The sequence below is a fragment of the Canis lupus genome, chromosome 4, assembly GCF_011100685.1.
Source record: "Canis lupus familiaris isolate Mischka breed German Shepherd chromosome 4, alternate assembly UU_Cfam_GSD_1.0, whole genome shotgun sequence".
Classification (NCBI taxonomy): Eukaryota; Metazoa; Chordata; class Mammalia; order Carnivora; family Canidae; genus Canis; species Canis lupus.
In genome coordinates, this window is record NC_049225.1 from 3621083 (window position 1) to 3641125 (window position 20043).

At 42.2% G+C, this 20043-nt stretch overlaps 1 protein-coding gene across 7 annotated transcripts in view; it reads right to left on the reverse strand.

Annotated features, from left to right (window-relative positions):
• The window catches only part of MTR (5-methyltetrahydrofolate-homocysteine methyltransferase), a 107636-nt gene that overhangs the window by 29193 nt on the left and 58400 nt on the right, over positions 1-20043 (reverse strand). For all 7 annotated transcript variants that reach the window (XM_038533820.1, XM_038533819.1, XM_038533824.1 and 4 more), the window contains 7 exons: positions 18560-18739; positions 16560-16676; positions 16134-16274; positions 10566-10655; positions 9271-9423; positions 6970-7077; positions 5722-5822 (listed from right to left, as the gene is read on the reverse strand). In XM_038533820.1, the coding sequence (XP_038389748.1) occupies positions 5722-5822; positions 6970-7077; positions 9271-9423; positions 10566-10655; positions 16134-16274; positions 16560-16676; positions 18560-18739 (890 nt within the window). The remainder of the gene's footprint in view (positions 1-5721; positions 5823-6969; positions 7078-9270; positions 9424-10565; positions 10656-16133; positions 16275-16559; positions 16677-18559; positions 18740-20043) is intronic.

Sequence of the window (20043 nt, forward strand, 5' to 3'; positions counted from 1 at the left end):
AGAAACTCGAATCATTCAGCAACAATTCTCCTTTCTCCCCAGCCCCTACTTTCTATCTCTGTGAATTTGCCTATTCTAGCCCTTTACATAGGTGGAATCATATGTAATTTGTCCCTTGATATCTGGCTTATTCCACTTGGCATAATGGGCACAACACATTTTATCTGTCAATGGACACTGAGGCCATTTCCCCTGTGCTAAGCTTTTTGCATAAACAATCTCATTTAGCCTTCAAAGCAGCTCTAAGATGCCAAGCACCACTACAGGCCCCATTTCACTGAAGAAGGGCCCAGAGAAGTTAAGCAACTTGTCTAGTTATGCAACTAATTAGTAGTAGATTTGGGATAAGAAACAGGACTTGACACCAAAACCCATTCTCTTGGCCATTTAGGCCAACAAAAATGCTAGGCAAGTTCACTCAATAAATATATTTGACCAGCAGAGGTTACGTGGAAGCCAATGCAAAAGATAATCAATCAGTTCCTGCACATGGAAAGCTGATGATATGATAGTCTGGTTACTGAGTCACAGGAGAGGGAGACAGAACCTGAGGGAGACAGGGTGAGAGACTCAAAGGAAAAACTAACTCGGGAGTTGGGGGGTTACACACAGGATGGACAGCAGGCAGCGAGCAGAGAATGTGGGGGTCTGCTCTGAGGGAACAGAGTAACAGTGGAGGGGTTCCAACTCACAGAGGCAGCTTTCCCAACTCAGAGAATTCCTGCCCTGGACAGCACTTCACACCCATCGATCGGGTTGATCATTTTTACAACTTAATTTTATCATGAGTATACATCTCATAGCATAAACTTTCACTTCTTTCATAATGTCATTAAAATAGGCAAAATAATTTTAAATTTAAAAAAAAAATCAATGCTTAAGAACCACCACTTGACACAGTTATCATCTGGTAATAGTGGATGTGGGACAGGAAGGAGCTTTGCTTCTTGCTATGTATCTTTTCATGCTGACTTTTTTAGCTTGCTCCTGGGTTACTTAGAAATTAAAAAAAAAAAAAAAAACTAGCACATACAGATGCCTCAGTAAAAGGCAGACAATTCCAAATTGATAGCTGCGTTCAGTGTGTTAGCACTAACCTGGTAGAATGAACGTGCAGGATTTAAAGATGGCAGGTTACAACCACCTTTTTTTTTTTTTTTTAGCATATTGAAAAAGTCTGGTAATTGGATCTTTTGTTAAACTATTACTAAATATAGACTGTTACATATAAAACTAAGCAAAATAGTATGCTGCCTTTTATTACTTATTTAAGTTAAGCAGTATATTGCCTTTCAATCAAGACAAAAAGGCACAATTTCTAAGCTAACTATATCCAACATTGTATGTATTTTAAAAATTCAACTAAAAATCGTCAATATGATAGTTGGGAATCAAGTTGCTCTCATTTCTTTGTCTTGTTTTAAGCAATGTGTCTTTCAGGAACACCTTATGCATGCTTGCTTTGAGGGCAGCAAGGAGACCGTGTGGCTGGACAGAAATGGGAGAAGGAGCAAAGGGCAGGGAGAAAGGGAGGAGAGGCATCTTAATGGTAACAAACTAGTTCAATTTTCAAAACGCTAAGTCTGAGATTCCTTTCTTTCTTTTTTTTAAAAGAGAGAGAGAGCGATTGGAGGTGGGGGCAGAAGAGAAAGAGAAAGAAGTTTTAGCAAGCTCCACACTGCCCCGTGCAGAGCTTGATGCAGGGCTTGACCCCATGACCCTGAGATCATGACCTGAGCAGAAGTCAAGAGTTGGCCACTCAGCCAGCTGAGCCACCCAGGTGCCCCCTGGGTTTGAGATTTCTTTTTGATATCCAAATGGAGCTTGAAGCATCCCAGGAGGGTGACACCCGAGCCGAATTTTGAAAGAGTAAGTAGGTATTAGCTAGATGAAAGATGAGACAAGGATGGAAGGTGCAGAATGAGGAGCCAGCTGACCCCATGGAACTTAAGCTGGAGGGGATGGCATGGGTTACAAACCCACCTCCACTGTCCACAGCTGCAGTATGCTTCTCCCTTCCCCTGCATTCGTCCCTCATCTTCACCCCACATCCTGTCTCCCCTACACCTCCATTCCCTACTCCCCTGGGGTTCCCCCAGGTTCTCTTCTTCACCCAGACCTATCTGCCCCATGTCTGCAGACCTCTTCTTACACAATTTTTACATTATGTCACGTAAGATACGAGAAAAAAAAAATTAGTGTTATGGGAAAACGCTGATTTTAAATCATCTTTCTAAAGTATGTAGAATCGCTGTGTATGTAAGCATTTCATTTGGGCTTTTAAGTCAGGAAAAAAATGTAAGCTGCGCTAGCTGCTTTAGCAAAGGCATCCAATACTGCCTAAGAATACACCCAATTAAAAACATACTGTAATAGATAAAGTCTCTCTTACTCTCTGGAAGAATTAAAAAGGAAAAATCAGAGCCGTGCACCCATTCAGGGTGCGCCATATCTGCTGTCTCTGGAAATGAACTGAACAAAGACGGCATTTTGTTTCTGATCCTGCAATTCACATGTGCTACCACCAGATGGCAGGACCCTACCGCTCTGCAGTCCCCATGGCCTGTTTCCAACCTGTGGTTAAGCCGTGCTAATAGGGTCTTTTTAAATAAATAAATAAATAAATATTAATTAATTAATTAATTCTGGAAAGTCCCCCTTTCAAATATTACAAGTTAGGCAGAGGAACTTGATATTTTTCCAAAGAAGACATATAAAGGACCAACATGAATATGAGAAGATGCTCAGCTTCACTAATCATTGGGGACAGGCCAATCCAACCCATAATGAGAGACCACCTTAAATCTGTTAGAATGGCTGTTATTAAGAAGACACCGCAAACACACACACACACACACACACACACACACACACAAAAGCAAGGTAATTGTGAAAAACTACATTGGCATTAGTTAAAACAACATGTAATAATACTGCAATATGTAAGTGTATCAAATCAATACATTGTACACCTGAAACTTACACAATGTTATAGGTCAATTATATTTCAATAAAGCCGTAACACACACACGCACACGCACACACACACCCAAGGTTGAAAGCCCCTGAATAATTACCAAGTGAGCATGTGTGGTGCACAGAACAAAGTGGATTACTGTGCCCTTGATTTAGTACAGCTGAATAACATTATTCAGTTTGAGAGTATTTCATAGCCATATGTTGCTTAGTCCTTACTCATACTACACAGATTAACAACCACTGGTTAAAATATAACCAGGCCTCGGGGATCCCTGGGTGGCTCAGCGGTTTGGCGGCCCCTGCCTTTGGCACCTGTCGGGCTCCCGGCATGGAGCCTGCTCCTCCCTCTGCCTGTGTCTCTGCCTCTCTCTCTCTCTCTGTGTGACTATCATAAATAAATAAAAATTAAAAAAAAAAAAAAAAAAAAAGAATGTCCAATTTTAAAATTTCTGTTGACCTATCCTACTCTTTCTATTTGTGAGGTGCTAAACAAATGTTGGGTATTAGTAAACTCTCAGTGGACACATCCCTTAGTTCTATCTAAATTCTCAAACATACACATTCCATTATAACACAGAATCTAATGTGTCATCCCCATGAAAATGTTCTTTGTGTAGACAGGACCATCATCCTTACTCCTCTTTACTTCCTTTTCCTTCATAAAGAAAAAAAGTTCTTCCCATTTTATGAGATTTTCCTGCATCAATGACAAAGAACCAGGAACTAGAAAGCTGCATTAGGATTTGGTCCTGAGTGGTTTGCTAGACTCACTCACTAGCTGGGTGGTTCACTCCAGATCCAGTCTAGAGCCCTGACAGTGAAAGTATACATTTAACTAGGTAAGGTAGATGTTTGGGGCACTTGTCTACTAGTGAATACCATAAAATTATACTGACCAAGGGGCCACACGTTAAGGACCCACAAGATCCAAAAGGGTATCCAAGTGACAGAAAAAGTTTGCACATTCACTTCATTTTTATAAAAGGAATAATTACAGTTTGAGCAGAAGATAGTTCTCCAGTTAGACTTAGGAGCAAAGGTAAGCTGACTTTCAGTGCACAAGACAGAGGATGTGGATGTGCTGGAGGCAAGCCTCAAGTCTTATAAGCAGGCTTTCACAGATGCTGACATGCAGCTCTAGTGGCACCCTAGAGAAAGGCCACCATTCTTCTCGGCCTTTCACAATGTCTTTACTGGAGAGAGAAAACATTCCTAGTGTGGCTCTCTTGGCTACTCATCCATTTCTCAAAACAAAATTATGAACACATGACAATAAGGTCTCAAGAACTGCTTTAGGAAGTTTACCTACAAACTGCTTTTTCAACAGTTTCCATCTCATGATGACAGCTGATTCTATACTTGGCCATTTAGCCTAATAGATAGCAAATTCCTTGAAATCTTGAGAAAAGTCAACTAAGCCATTTTGGTGTCACCAGTACAATGTGTGGTATGTGGTAGATAGTCTATGAACATTTACGAGTTGAATTCAATTTTACCTAATGGTAATGAATGTAAACAGAAACCAATGACATTGATTTGAAAAGGGGAGAGAGAGCAGGGATGTCTTGTAGATTCCAGGAAGCAAACATCTTATCCAAATACTTACTCTGTGGTGAAACCTCATTACAACAACCTCCACAGTATCTCCAATATATTTATCGTTTAAAAAATAATAAATACACTCCAAGAACAATATTCCGCATTTCTAGGACTAGAAGAGAGTGCTAAGTGTTTTGACAGTGAGTATGCATCAAGTAGAAGCATCTGTGAAGACAGTCAGGGGCAAAAAGGCATCATCCTGATCCCACACCATCTCCAGCCTTCCTGAGGGCTTCCTGGTTGCATCTTATTGGCCTTGAATGAAGAGATGGTTCACCAAGTTGAGAGTAGGGAGGGACTTGGAGGGTGGTTGTCACAGGGAAGCAAGGGTACACCTGTGAGAGACACAGATGCAGTGCAGCCATGGTTCCTTGCTTCATGGAGAAAACAGCACACTGTAAAGAAGTCCAGGACTCAAAGGGATGGGTGGTTGGACGTGGACCAGAGAAGACATTAGTTGTGTGAGGCTTCTGATCATAAAGAACATGTTGAAATCTGGGCAAAACATACACTCACTATAGGTCATCAGCTGTCACATGGAAATAACAGTGCTGAATATTCACTATAATAAGACATATCAGCAAGCTATTTCACTTCTATACGCCTTCTGAAATCTAGCTTCATCATTTCCAAGAGGGATGTGTGGTTTTGTTGTAAGCAGAGAAAAGAGAGAATTGTACAGTCAAAGCCTCCTTTTAAAATCCCATTTAGCTGAAGTCTTATGAGAGCTCAGTTACAAAACATGGCAGTTTACTGGGAAGAAAAAGAGAATATGCTCCATACCACAGGCAGGAGCCCAATGTTCTAGTTATTAGAGCTGTGGCCCAAGGTCAATTCTCAAGAAGCTTTTTAATTGTTCTGATGCTACTGGAATAGTTTTGATATTGCTCTTTCTGTCCTTACCAAACAGATCACACAGATTAATTACTAACTTCCTTGATTTGAAAAGTTGTGTTCAATGCAGAAAATGTAAAAACAAAACAAAACAAAACACACACACACACAAAAAGTCAGGAAACAAATTAAAAATAACCTACAATATCCAAGGCCATACCCTACCTCTCCTAACCAATAAAGAATCATCCTGTTGAAGCTTGTATTTTTAAATAAGAAAGCTGTTGAAAGAGGTGGGTCTTGACTTACCTAAAATTATTGCAGCCAAGGACGACACCAACTATGTTCTTGCCTATATCGTGCACATCACCTTTCACAGTGGCCAGCACAATGGTGCCCTGGTATGGGTCCTGGAGAGTAAGCCAAGAAGCTGAGCATTTGCTGTGGTCACTTAGAGCAAGACACCTAATTCTCGGGAGCCAGACACGGGTCAGCACAGAAAGCACTTCCATATAACTAAGACAACTCACAAACAGACCCAGAACCCACATCATGTGCTCTGCAAGTAGAAAGCTGTAAGCCCGAGCAGTTTGAAGGAGGCCTGGCTAGTTGGTTAGCTCAGGGAGTTTCAACCAGGGGTTTCATCAAAACAGTCCCATAGCTGAAGAACTTATCCTTAACTCCAAAAACACTGTCTGACAAATTTTAATGTGAGCAGTAAGAGAGGAGAGAAGGAGCAGAAGGAGAAGCTGGTGCGTGCATACCTCCCATCAGGATCTGAACCATCATCTCAACAGCCCAGTGCAGGGGCATTTAATTATATTTTGTTTCTTCAATACCATTGTTCTATGCGCTGTCAGCACCCCTTCCCCCAAGTAAATAAATAAATTGATTGATTAATTAACTTTTAAAAAGAAAAAGATAAAAGAAAAGAAAAAAGCATGCCAGGCAAGTGGGATTCTATGTCTGTTGGAGCCATTCGCAAACTCGTATCAGTATAAGAATTCAGAATTCTACAGGCCAAAGCTGGCTGAGCTCCACCAGGAACAAAACAAGGTCAAAGCGTAATGACTGACTCTGGCAGTATAGCTAACAGGAATTAAATTGGATCAGGAGGCAGTGCCAAGGACATTACCAGTATACAGAAAAGAGTCAGTAAAGTGGTGTTCCAAAGCCAAACATCACTCAATTACTCAAGGCTAGGGACTGAGCTCTAGGGCTAGTGTGTAGCATGGTATCTTGCACTTAGTAGGAGCTCTGTAAATGGTCAGTAAATGAACTAGCTGGTTTTGTTTTGTTTTGTTTTGTTTTTTTTAACTAGCTGGTTTTGATCTGAAATCGTAGGCTCTGTCTGAAAAACTACGTTCATATTAAAAATTCATAAAGCTACAACTTGATGGAAAAATCCCAGGATATTTGGATACTTGATAAAAGAGATCGTTGCTCTATTTTATCTTCCATGACAAGATTGCCAAGCCTCATGGTGCCTACCCCTCCTAATAAGTCTTTGAGGCCAGTTCCTCATAGGGCCCAGAAGCCTAGGACAAAATGACTTGCCTCTTCTTCCATTGTGCCAGCATGCGTCTTATTTTTTTCTCTTTCTTCTTCCATGAAAGGAATAAGGTGGCCAACAGCCTTCTTCATGACTCGAGCTGATTTTATAACCTAGGAAAGACACAGAGTCAGGTATCTACTTGATCTTGGATGGTTGTTAATACCCACTTGTGAAGTTTAGCACAAATTAAGAATGCAAGCTTTGACCTCAGATCAGCCACCCTGGAATCCACTTTTGACAGCAAACAAAAAAAAGAACAAGTTCCTTGTGGGGAAAGATAGTGAATGAGGTATAGCGGAAGGAAAATGAGTCTAGGAACTGCATGTTCTGATTTCTGTGTTCTGAAGTATCATCTATATGATACTTTTTCTCAGCCTAGAAGGCCATCTATCATTTCTCCAAGTTCTAGGCATCCTCTTCCACTATGAGCCCTTCTCAGCCTCCTCTTCTCAATCTACTTTTTTTTTTTTAACATTTTTATTTATGGGGAACCCTCTTGCAGTGCTGGTGGGAATGCAAACTAGTACAGCCAGTCAAGTGTGGAGGTTCCTCAAGAAGTTAAAAATAGAGCTACCCTATGACCCAGCAATTGCACTACTGAGTATTTACCCCCAAAGAAACAAATGCAATGAAATGCCAGGACACCTGCACCCCAACGTTCACAGGAGCAATGTCCACAATAGTCAAACTGTGGGAGGAGCCTCAATGTCCTTCGACAGATGAATGGATAAAGAAGATGTGGTCTATATATACAATGGAATATTACTCAGCCATCAGAAAGGATGAATACCCACCATTTGCTTCAACATGGATAGAACTGGAGGGTATTATGCTGAGTGAAAGAAGTCAATTGGAGAAAAACAATCATCATATGGTTTCACTCATATGTGGAATATAAGAAATAGCGAAGGGATTATAAGGGAAAAGAGAGAAATTGAGTGGGAAAAATTAGAGAGGGAGACAAACCATGAGAGACTCCTGACTCTGGGAAACAAACAAAGGATTGTAGAAGGGGAGGTTGGCGGGGGGTTGGGGCGACTGGGTGACAGGCACTGAGGAGGGCACTTGATGGGATGAGCACTGGGTGTTATACTATATGTTGGCAAATTGAATTTAAATAAAATAAAATTATAAAGATTTTTATTTATGAGAGAGAGAGAGAGGCAGAGGCACAGGCAGAGGGAGAGGCAGGCTCCCTGTGGGGAGCCTGATGTGGCACTCGATCCCAGGACCCCAGGATCACGACCTGAGCCAAAGGCAGATACTCAACCACTGAGCCACCCAGATGCCCCTCTTGATCCACTTCTTGTTTGTTTGTTTTTTTCATAAAGGAATTTATTTTTATTTTTTTATTATTTATTTATGAGAAACAGAGAGACAGAGAGAGAGAGAGAGAGAGGCAGAGACACAGGCAAAGGGAGAAGCAGGCTCCATGCAGGGAGCCTGATGTGGGACTCAATCCCTGGACTCCAGGATCATGCCCTGGGCTAAAGGTGGTGCTAAACCACTGGGCCACTCAGGGATCCCCTCTTGATCCACTTCTAATGAAGGCTTGTGCTTAAGCAAGAATAGGGCCTTTTACAAAATTCATCAATAAATGCTAAAATTCACAACTGGAAGTCCGGTGGGAAACAGGATGTTTGTGCTGCCTCCAAGTTTCTCCTTATAAGTAAATACATGGCACAGAAACCTAGTAGACATCATAACCAAGTGATCAAAGTCCACAGAACCAGCAATGAGATACAGCAGCATTACGAGCCTCCTGATATGACCCACTGGGGATGGCACAGCCTCACTCTCACTCTTATTCTTGCCAAAAATGAGCAAACATCAGACAAATTCAAACCAAGGGATGGTCTACATAACAGGCACACTACTGAGAAGGCAGGATAAAAGCAACGTGGGATCCTGGGATAAAAAGAAAACAGGGGTACCTGGGTGGCTCAGTGGTTATGCATCTGCCTTTGGCTCAGGTCGTGATCCTGGGGTCTTGGGATTGAGTCCTGTGACAGGCTCCCCACAGGGAGCTTGCTTCTTCCTCTGCCTATGTCTCTGCCTCTCTCTGTGTGTCTCTCATGAATAAATAAATAAAATCTTATTTAAAAAAAAGAAAAAAGATGGTCCTTCCAGACACTCCTCCTAAATACATTTAGAGAAAGAATGACCTAATCTCAATGTCTACGAGCTCTTACCAAAAGCAACACTTAAGAAATATACCTTAAGTTACTATTTATTAAAATACAAAGTCTTTTTCTTTTGGCTGTTAAAACTGCACCCAACACCCAACCTGATCTTTTGCCAACCTGAGGCAGAAACATTTTTCCAGCTCCAAAAAGGTCACCAACAACTTTCATGCCATTCATCAGAGGCCCTTCAATGATATTCAGAGGCCGGGGATATTTTTCCTGGTTTAACCTGGCTTCCTCAGTGTCCTCAATAATATGTTTTTCAATACCCTAGTAAAAAAAAGGTTAGGGAAAAAGAGTCACATTAACAACTGACTTAAGTCCAAATAGCCAATAAAGAATGAATCATGAAAATGCTTAAGACTATAGGTTTTAGATTCAGACTGCATGGGTTCAAATCCTAGCTTCTATCACTAATCTAAGCAATTTATCAAGTCTCAGTTTCCTAAATTAAAATGTCACATAGTACCTGCCTCAGGTGGTTATTGTGAGGATTGAATGAAATACCCTATGTAAAGTGCTTAGTTGGCTGTAGTAATGTAACATAAGCACTCCATAAAAGTACTCAGTAAAAGTGAGTTACCAGTGACAGAAGGAATGCTAGCAGTAAGTAAAGTTCAAATTCATCATAAAATACACTTTGCATCCTAGGGGTTTCACAGAGTATATGTTACTAAAGATATCTGTGCAATCAGCATGTTTTGTTACTGTAAAGTACACTCTAGGGCTGTGGGAGGAATGACAATGGGCAGGACCCTTGAGTGAAGTTCAAATCCATGAAGCCTCTGAGGACTTTTCCAGCATTCAATGAAGCCTCTGAGGACTTTTCCAGCATTCAATGACCAAGCCCTAATCCTCCATGTCCCCAGTTCACCAACCCTTGGATGTGGCTGGCTGATTCCATAACTTCAAATATGTGAATCTCAAAAGTTTCAAGAAGTTAAATGTGAAATTTGAGAGCCAAGAAAAAAAAAAATCCTCTAAAATTCTCAGACAACAAATGAGGACACTGAAACTATGAGATTATGTTGCCTAAAATTCCAATTGTCAGCAGAAGAACCAGGACTTGTTTGTTGATCAAAAGACAGCAACTTGGTCTAGGAGAGCGTTTCTCAACCTTGGCACCATGGACACACTGGGCTGAATAATTTTCATGTGGGGCCGATCCCGTGAATTATATACAGGATGTTCACAGCATTCCTGTCCACTGGATGCCAGGAACACCTCCCACCCCCTATCGTGACAACTGAAAGTATCTCTAGCCACTGCCAATGGTGCTGGAGGTGGGGTGGGGGCCGGGGGCACATTCACTCAGGGGTGCTCTAGGGAATCACCCCTCTAGCACAACACAAGGCAAGCACGAGGTGCCTCCAGACCTCCGGTTCGCCTCCCTCAGCACTCCCACCACTCACCTTCACGAGGGCGTACTCAAGGCGCTCTTCAATGGGGCCATTCCTCCACTCATCAGTCTGGATGACTTTCTTCCCTCCTTTGCCGTGAGTCTGAGTTGAAATTAGGACAGACAGATAGGTACAATGGGCCCTTATTGAACTACATAGCAGCAAAAAGCTATGCCTTGCTTTTCTTGTATACTGCCAGTACCTAGCTGAATATGCAGCATGAATTAAGATCTTAACAAATGTTTGCAGGAAGAAGAGACAAGGAGAGGTCTAGGTCTTTCAGGATTTGACCGTGTAGCAGAAGGGCACAGCAAGGTCCTGTTCTTCCTTTTCTAGAAGAAAACAACTTCATGGGGATGCCTGGGTGGCTCAGTGGTTGAGCATCTGCCTTTGGCTCAAGGCATGATCCCAGGGTCCTGGGATAGAGTCCTGCATCAGGCCCTGCAGGGAGCCTGCTTCTCCCTCTGCTTATGTCTCTTTCTCTCTGTGTCTCTCATGAATAAATAAATAAAATCTTAAAAAAAAAAAAAACAAAAAAACAATAACAACTTCAAAGGATTTTCAGGGCAGTTAGAGACGCTATTCCCTACATGTGATGGGCCTCCAGAGCCTTCCACAAGGAGCATCATTACCCACAAAGAGAGGCTGTGGAGGTGCTGAGTCAGACAGCATCTGGGACGTGGATATGCCAAGAGCCGCAAGACATAGCCTATGCTCTCGAGGACTTTGCCACATCCTAAGGGAGGTGGAGGGGCAAGCCATCTGAGAAAGCACATGCCAGGCGCGGAACATACTAGTGGATGGTCAGACCACTATGTGATACAAACTAGACCGGGAATGTGAGGAACAAGTCATCATCACAAACCAGGATGGAGAAAGACCTGGAATAAACAGACAGATCCAGCAGAAGCACACAAAGTGAAAGAATCGTGGTCCATGACGTGAACTGCAATATCTTATCTGCTTTCTCCATGTAAACTGGTGGCATCACTCACCCAAAGCAAAAACCTAAGTAGCATTCTGAAATACTCATTCATTCCTCTTATTCGGTCACTCACCGAGTCCTAATGACTACAGTGCGGCCGAATTTCTCCCTGCCCCATTTCCACACTTTCCAAGCCACTGCCTATCTCTACAGCCCAAAATCACCCCGGTCTCCAGTGCACCTTCTGTAGCCAGAGAGAACTTCTCCAGCTGCAAATCTGATCAATCCACCCCCACAGGAAAAAATTCCTAAGTATCCTATTCCTCTCAGGACACATTACCTCTCTTTTCTGAGGCTGCTCTCCATGCCATGCAAGGCGCCAGCCCAGCCCTCTCTGGAGCTCCATCTTCTGCCAAGCTGAGCAAGTTTAGTATCCCATGCATTTCAGCCCCTTGCACCCTCCACATCCCTTCACCTGACATCCACTTACTCAGCACCGGCTCCAGTGCCAGCCCCCATCTAGATGGCAAATGTCCCTGTCCTGGCAGGAACCACCGCCCGGCACTCCAATACCAGACCCCAGGCTGGCTAACTCTCACTTAGCTCTGAGGTCTCCCCTGACCTGCGCCTCCTGGGAAGCCTTCCCCAACCACCTCTACTTCTGGGTTCTGCATTCTCACAGCATCCTGCACCTGCCCTATCCCAGCGTGGACTGTGCTAGGTCACAACTGCCTCCAGTATTTCTGTATGTTTCATCCAACTGTAGGCTCCATGGGGGCACATCTCTCTTACTGCTTAGATCCTCTATGGTCAGTGAAGTGCACAGCACAGAACAAGAGTTCAGTAAATATTAGCTGAGTGATTTAATGCTGAACAAAGCCAGATTTTCCAGAGCAATGTTTAGGCAGGATAAGAGAGGCCAAATCAGAGAGCACCAGAAATCCATGCTATCCAGTTTGGATTTAACCTTCCAGGCAGTTGTGGGGTACGAGGAGTGCAGGACAAAATTCAAAGTTCTGAAGCTTCAGAATAATAAAGTAATATTTTTAAGAGCACCCTAGAAGGGGGAGGAGATTTTAACAGTCCACGATAAAGGCCTGGACTACAGTGGTGATAACAGGGAGGAAAGAAAATCCAAGCATAAAGACATTAAGTGACAAGCAATGTGTTAGAAGAGAGAGAAGGCTGGGAGAACCCCCAGAACTGCATGGCTGGGGTGCTAATGGCAATACTGAGGACACAAGGGCTTCCTTGTTTAGGCACGGAGGCAGCCTAAACGTCCGTTGATGGCTGAACAAATACAGAAAACATGGTATAATACTATCTGACCATAGAGAAGGAAAAAAAAAAAAAAAACTAGAGCTGCATGGCCCTGCAAAAAGAAAACAAAGAGGAAAAGAGACAAGAAAGAGAGGAGAGGAGAGCATCTGCCTTTGGCTCAAGAAAGAGGAGGAGAGGATTCTTCTGAAGCTCACATTCCTCTCATTCAGTACTTGTGACGCACCACTTGCCCTATAAGCCACAGCATCAGGCCATTTCTACCCGTGGGACAGAGTCTGAGGAGTACAAACAGGGCAAAAGGATCTGGTGTGTTCACAGAAAGATCCCCCAGTGTGCAGGGCCTCTGGGGCATGGAGGGGTCAACATTTATGGGATGATGAACAGTGGCCAACAAGGATCCAGGGAAGGTCAACAAAGATTTCTCCAAAGCATAAAAACTATCCCATCTGATGACCCTGTTTCAGAAAATCAATACTTAAAAGGTACATTTTAAAGCAACTATTTTAGGAGTACAACCTTGCATGCTGAGCCCACCTTGCTTTCCAACTAGTCATTCGACAGAAGATTCTCCACGATCTAAGTACAAAATGCTGCAGAGGGGAGACCACACACCAGACACACTGTGGACGCTCACTGAGCACAAAGTCACCAAGCAAACCAACCAGCTACCTGTCCTATGCAGCTGTCTATCCTTGTCTCTGTAGCTACTGCTCTGGAGTATCTTCCTGCTCAGGGGGTCCTCCTGGTGACCTGTGCTTTGTTCCTGGCACACAGAAAAGCTGGACAGGCATCAAGGGGAGTATGGTGCTTGGAAGAAAAGGCAAACAAGACTGTGACCTCCAGGGGCAATGAGGAAGATGAAGACTAGACAAATGATCAAATAACTTTTTTCCCAGAAAAGCATCAAGAGTATTCTCACAACCCAAGGTCATTCAGGGGCCACTGTATTGACAGCAGAGATCCTTCCAGTCCAAATGAGGGAGGCGAGGAGAGAGAGGGAGGGAGGGAAGAACTCTATGGAAATCATATGGTACCATGACACCTGGAACTTTTCATTACCAAAACTAATTTACTTACCACAAGTCAGCCTGTGCCAAGCTAAAATAATTATTTTTTGATAAACCTGTTAACTCCCCCAAAGTGGGATTAGAGAGCTTAGAAAGATCAGAGAAAACTCTTTCCAGCTTTTCAATAATGTATCACACAGGAACCTGGGTGCAGACTTCATCATTTAATAACAAAAAAAGATCATTCCCTTATAAAGAAAAAAAAAAAAAAAAACCCTCAGCCTTTATTTACCTCTTAATAGCACTGCTTTTTACGTTCCATTTGCACTTGGTACATCCTGAGAAATTGCTACCAAGCTGGCAACTACTGGGACTTATTAAAGTATACCTGTTTTGGTTATTAATTCCCTTAATGGTAACAGAAGTCACCTTTGAACGTAGACAGCCTACTTGACAGAGGGGTCAGTGGCTTGTAATAAGTCCCTGTGGTTACACTAAGAGGGAAGAAATTTCTGGTAATAATGGACTGTTAAGCTCTAGAGATGGCTATTAAGATCTCCCTCAGTGTGGCTATGCCCCAGGGGCAAAACTTCTTGACATCCCAGCATGACACACAGAAACAAAAACTTGTACACAAATGCTAAAAGTGAACTGACCCAAGAGGATGACTGACATAAAATACACAGTCAATAAAACCTTATGTGAGAAGAGTCTGACAAATAAGGAGCTTGAACTTTTCTATGTGAGAGAGGGGAGGAAACAACAAAACAGCACATTGTGTGGGTTAAGAACTCTCTACAATGACTTCATGCTTATAGAAGCTGCCACGCCCCTCTGGCCTTCAACAGAACCCACGTGAGTTATGATTCTACTCAACAGAAGACAGGCAAGGAAGAAACCGGGTAGTGTTCCACACTGAGTGGCCATGCACTCTGTCTAAATGAGCAGAAAAAGCCCTGGAGAGAGAGAGAGAAGTCTAGAGGCTGTTTCGTATTCAGTGAGCCCCAAGAGACAGAAAACAATTACATTTGCAATAGTCAAGCCCCAACACATTCTGTCCTAGGTCCACAAGAGAAATCAGAAATATTTTTTTTAAAGATTTATTTATTTATGATAGACATAGAGAGAGAGAGAGGCAGAGACACAGGAGGAGGGAGAAGCAGGCTCCATGCCAGGAGCCCGACGCAGGACTCGATCCCAGGACTCCAGGATTGTGCCCTGGGCCAAAGGCAGGCACTAAACCGCTGAGCCACCCAGGGATCCCAGAAATCAGAAATATTTTTAAGGAACTAGAGGGGAGGGTCCTTTGCTCACCACACAGTCTGAACCCCACCAGCTCTCACGCTACAATGGAGCAGAAGTTGACAGTTCTGCTGGAGTTATAATCAGACTGTAACACAGAAAACATTAACAAAGGGACAACATCCTTGGAAGTGTTCTACCACTTTGCCAACATGCTTTGTGAGAAATATGTCTTCCTTTGCCATGGCTCTTTGCAAAAAATCAAAAAGTTTTTTTTAAGGTAAAGATTTCACCTTTCCTTAAACAATTTCAGGAAGCAGCCCCCATGACAGATACTTAATGTACCTAGGACTGCTGGACACTTAGTAAGGGGGAAACAAGGAGCCAGTTTTTGAATTAACTAACACATTCACACGTCTATACAACAAATGCGTACAGACCCCAAGCCTTGAATTGTGAACCTTCCCACGGATGGAACAGATCCGAACACAAACAGGCACACATATGTAAACACATTGCAATGGGTATCAGGTAATAAAAGCCACAAAAGAAAATCCAAAATAGTCTATTTAAAATGAGGTAGAAAATGTTTCTTAAAATGGAAAGATGCTGCCAATATGCTGCTAAACAGGTTACCCAAAAGCATCTAGAATAGAGGTCTATTATTATAAAAATGTATGTGTGTGCACGCACACATGTGTGAGGACATAATTATTTTGAAAATAAACCAAAATCTGTGACTAGAAAGTCATTAAAATCTCAATAGTGGTTAACTTTAGGTGGTAGGATCCTGAGTGATTTTCATTTTCTTCCTCTGCTTATCTATATTTTGTAAATTTTCTAGAATTAATATGTGTTACTTCAGTATGGGACAAGATCAATTTTACATTTTAAAATAAATTTAAAGAAACCTAAATTCAGAAGCAGGGTGGCTATGCTCTGCTTCTGCTCCCTCACCCTTAACTAAAACACCTTCTCTTGGACTCTCTGTAGAAATCTTTAGTGATTCAAAGACATGATGAGATACTTGTACTACTATACTACTCTACTAGCAAAGGTCTAATAACTGGAAGAGGGTGATAAGTTCGAAGAGAAAAGCCTTCATCAGAACACTTTTCTCTCTACCTGAGCATAGCGTAGGAGCTTCTCCGTAGCCTCAGGGTCTTTATTCCAGATGAGGTCTTCACAGAGCTGGAGGAGTTCCTTATGGATGTCGTCATAGACGGGGAGGCTTCCGGCATTCACTATCCCCATGTCCATACCAAACTAAGGCAAGAAAAAGGAAAAGAAAAGAGAGAATTTCCAGAGATACTCTGTATCAGAGATAAGCAAACATTTTTTGTACAATATATTTCAGGTCGTGGTCTCTATCACAACTTCTCAACTCTTTTACTGTCCTATAAAGGTGACCAGGGACAATATATAAAGCATGAATAAGACGTTCTTCACAGAAATTGGCAGCAGGCCGGAGTTAGTCTATGGGCCATAGTTGGTCAAGCCCTTCCCCATGTAAAAGGTGCTTTCGAAGGGCAAACAGGTATTCTACTGTACCTTGATTGCATGGTAAAGGAAAACACCATGCATTGCTTCTCGAATGGCTTCCATGCCGCGAAAGGAGAAGGACAAGTTGGAAAGACCGCCACTTACTCTGACTCCAGGTAATGTTTCCTGGCAAAAATTTAAAAATGTGAAAAGATCTCCTTATTTTGCCAAAAGCAGCAATCATATCCCTTAAGCTTAACAGAAAAGAATGGAAAGTAAAAAACATGAATTTCGAAGTAATCCAGAGCTTCCTGTAGGTAGACATAAACCAGAACTTGCCACATTATGGTATAACATAGCCTGCCATTCATATGTCATACACATACACATACACATATGCCATTCATATGTCATACACATATGGTATGACAGTAGCCTGCCATTCACTTGAAGGTTTCCACAGCCTAAATGAAGCAACTCCTTAATTCAGCATGAACTTGACTAATTTTAACAGGACAGAATGAAACTGTGGCTCCCAGCACACCTTATGACAATGTCAAGTATTAGCATGCACGTGGGGCAACAGGAACTCTTACTTACTATTGGTTTAAGTACAAACCAGCTCAAGCACTTAGGCAGATAGCCTGTCCTATCTACTCCTGTGACCCAATCATCCCACTGCTGGGTATATGCTACAAAGAAACTTGTGCATGTGCACCCAAATTACACATATGAGAATGTTCACAGCAGCACTACTCACATTGTCCTCAAACTAGAAACAAACCAAATGTCTATCAACAGTAGACCAGTTAATTGTGGAAGAGTTACACAATGAAATATTATACAATAAAAATGAACAAAGTACAAGCTACGACAACAGAGATAAATCTTTTTAGTAAGTTTGGGTAAGCAAAAAAGGCATAAGCATCTTAAGATTCTATTTATATTAAGCATAAAAATAGGAAACACTAAACTGCACTGTTTAGACAATTGATTCCCATTGTTGGTGGCAGTTATGTTGTATAAAGTCACTGTGAATGATGAATTTGGAAATACTGAGAACCCTTTCTCCTAGAGGGAAAAGTAGAGTTTATGTTCCTGTGAACCCCTGGTCACACAATTTTCATCTAGTCCTCAGTATAGAAACTTGTTTTATGTGTGTTTCTGTGTAAAGACATCTTGTTTAATGAATACTATTGATTCACTGAGCGCATGGCCAACTGGCTCACTACGACTCACGTCTAAACAAAGCTTATGTAATGCCAGCATTTTCTCCGTAAGGCTCATCACAGCCTTCCCGCAACCAGGAGCATTAGACAGCTCTACGGCACTATATTTGGGGGCCATTTAGACAGAGAAATAAATTACCAAGACAAAGGTCAAAAATGTGAAAAATACAGCACTATTACAGACCATGAATTGGACATGTGTTTACAGAGTAAGAGCTGAAACAAGCAGCAGGGCATGTCTTTGTTGACCTCATCTGGGAACATGTGGGTTGGCCCCATCTGGGCCACGCACATCTCTGCGCGTGGGTATGTCTGTGAGTGATTGCAAAAGTACCAACAGAATTGATTTTGGGGTCACAAATAAATTTTGGCAAGTAGGTGAATTTGCAAATACACAATCCACGGATAATTCAGATGGACTGTACATAAGTGATAAAATTATAAAGAAAAGCCACAAAGTGGTATCATAAAACAGGAAAATGGTTGCATCACAAAATTCAGAACTGAGGGTATAAGTTGAAAGGGAGAGTCACAGGAGCGCTGGGCGTGTTCTATTTCATGACCTAAGTGAAAGCTATTATGTGCTTCACAATTATATATTATAGTTTATATTTTTCGTATATTTTCTCCAGTATGTATGTTCCACTTCATCATGTAAAACATCACATAAAAGAAAAATAATGAAGAGCCCTAAATTTCAGAAAAGTAGTTTAATACCTAACAGTAAACTGTCAACATCCCCAGCCAGTAAACAGATAGGTTAGCTCAAACTACTCACTGGTGCTAGGAGATAAACGTGAGTGATGGCCTGAGTAGAAACAAGAAAATATCTGTACTTACTTTAATGATTTTTGTTGCGTGAATAAAATTAACAGCATACAAGTTGTGCTCTTCCATCCCAGTGCCAATGGTGAGGATATTGGGGTCAAAGATGATGTCATTTGGATTAAAGCCCAGTTTATTCACAAGTAGATGGTAGGCCCGGATGCACACTCTGATTTTTGTGTCTGTTTCTGTCGCCTGGCAAGAGGGGCAAAAGATGCAATTTTAAAAAGAAAATGAAGTGTTATCTATGAAAACAGAAGCACATTTCACTTCTCGAAATGCACTTAACTATCGATGCTTAGATTTCATAGAAATCCAAATGCCAAGCAGCCTCTCAACATTTATCAAATTATCTCAGATGGTTTAAAGTCGCTTTGTGTTTTCATCCACACAACAGCTATACTGCTTCTGTAAAAATTAAACCACACACACACATACACACACACACGATAAAAACTCAAACATTACTAAGGAACGATTAACAAATAAGCATCCCTCCTGCTCTGATCTGCCTGGACTGCCATAACTCACCACCCAGGCAGCACCACCAAAGGCTTCTTTGACCTTCCAGAATCCACAAAGATTTAGGGATATGTCCCCAGCTTCTTCCCAACCCCCTAAGCACTAGCTAACTAGCGTGTGCCTTAAGCCATAAATATAAATCAGTACTGCTCTTCAAAATATGATGCTAGAAAGCAAAGAACTGACTCCAGCAAGACTCAAACTCCCAGTCGCTTCCCCCCACCCTTAGAATCAGGGCCCATTTCAAGAGTTTTATTTCGTACCATTGTCCTTTCCCCTGCCCTCGGCTCCTCTGACAGTCCTTAAACCTGCCCAGTTCATCCCTACCTTAGAGCCCTTTTACTTATTGCTGCCACTGCTCAGAACACAAAACCCTGGGACAGCGCAGTGTGCTTCATCATCACTCACTTCCCTGCCCAGACACCTCTCCCCTGTAAGGCCTTCTTGCTCTCCCTCTCCAACCAGCCCCTCTGCCATCCTGCCTGCTTCCTCCATCTTCTTCACAGCACCTCTCTTTCTAGAAACTATTTATTTGGCAACTCTTTTTTTTAAAAATCTGTTTTATTATTTATTATTAACCTGTTGAGCCAAAATACCAGTCTTGCTGTATCCCTTGAGCTGAGAGCAGTGCCTGGCCCAGAACACATGTTCAGTACGATTCACTGAATGAACACATGCTGCTTTTCACTCAAAGCCTTCTGAACTTGGTCATGGTCATGGAGACTGTCTTCACGTCACACTCTGAGTGCTTTCTTGTATAAAAAATCAAATCTGGGGGTGTCTGTGTGACTCAGTAAGTGAATCGTCTGCTTTCAGCTCAGGTTATGATCCCAGGGTCCTGGGATCGAGCCCTGCATCGGAATCCCTGCTCAGCAGGGAGATTGCTTCTCCCTCTCCCTCTGCCCCTCCCCGTGCTTGTACTCTGCCTCACTCTCTCAAATAAATAAAGTTTTTCAAATAAATAAAATTTTTAAAAA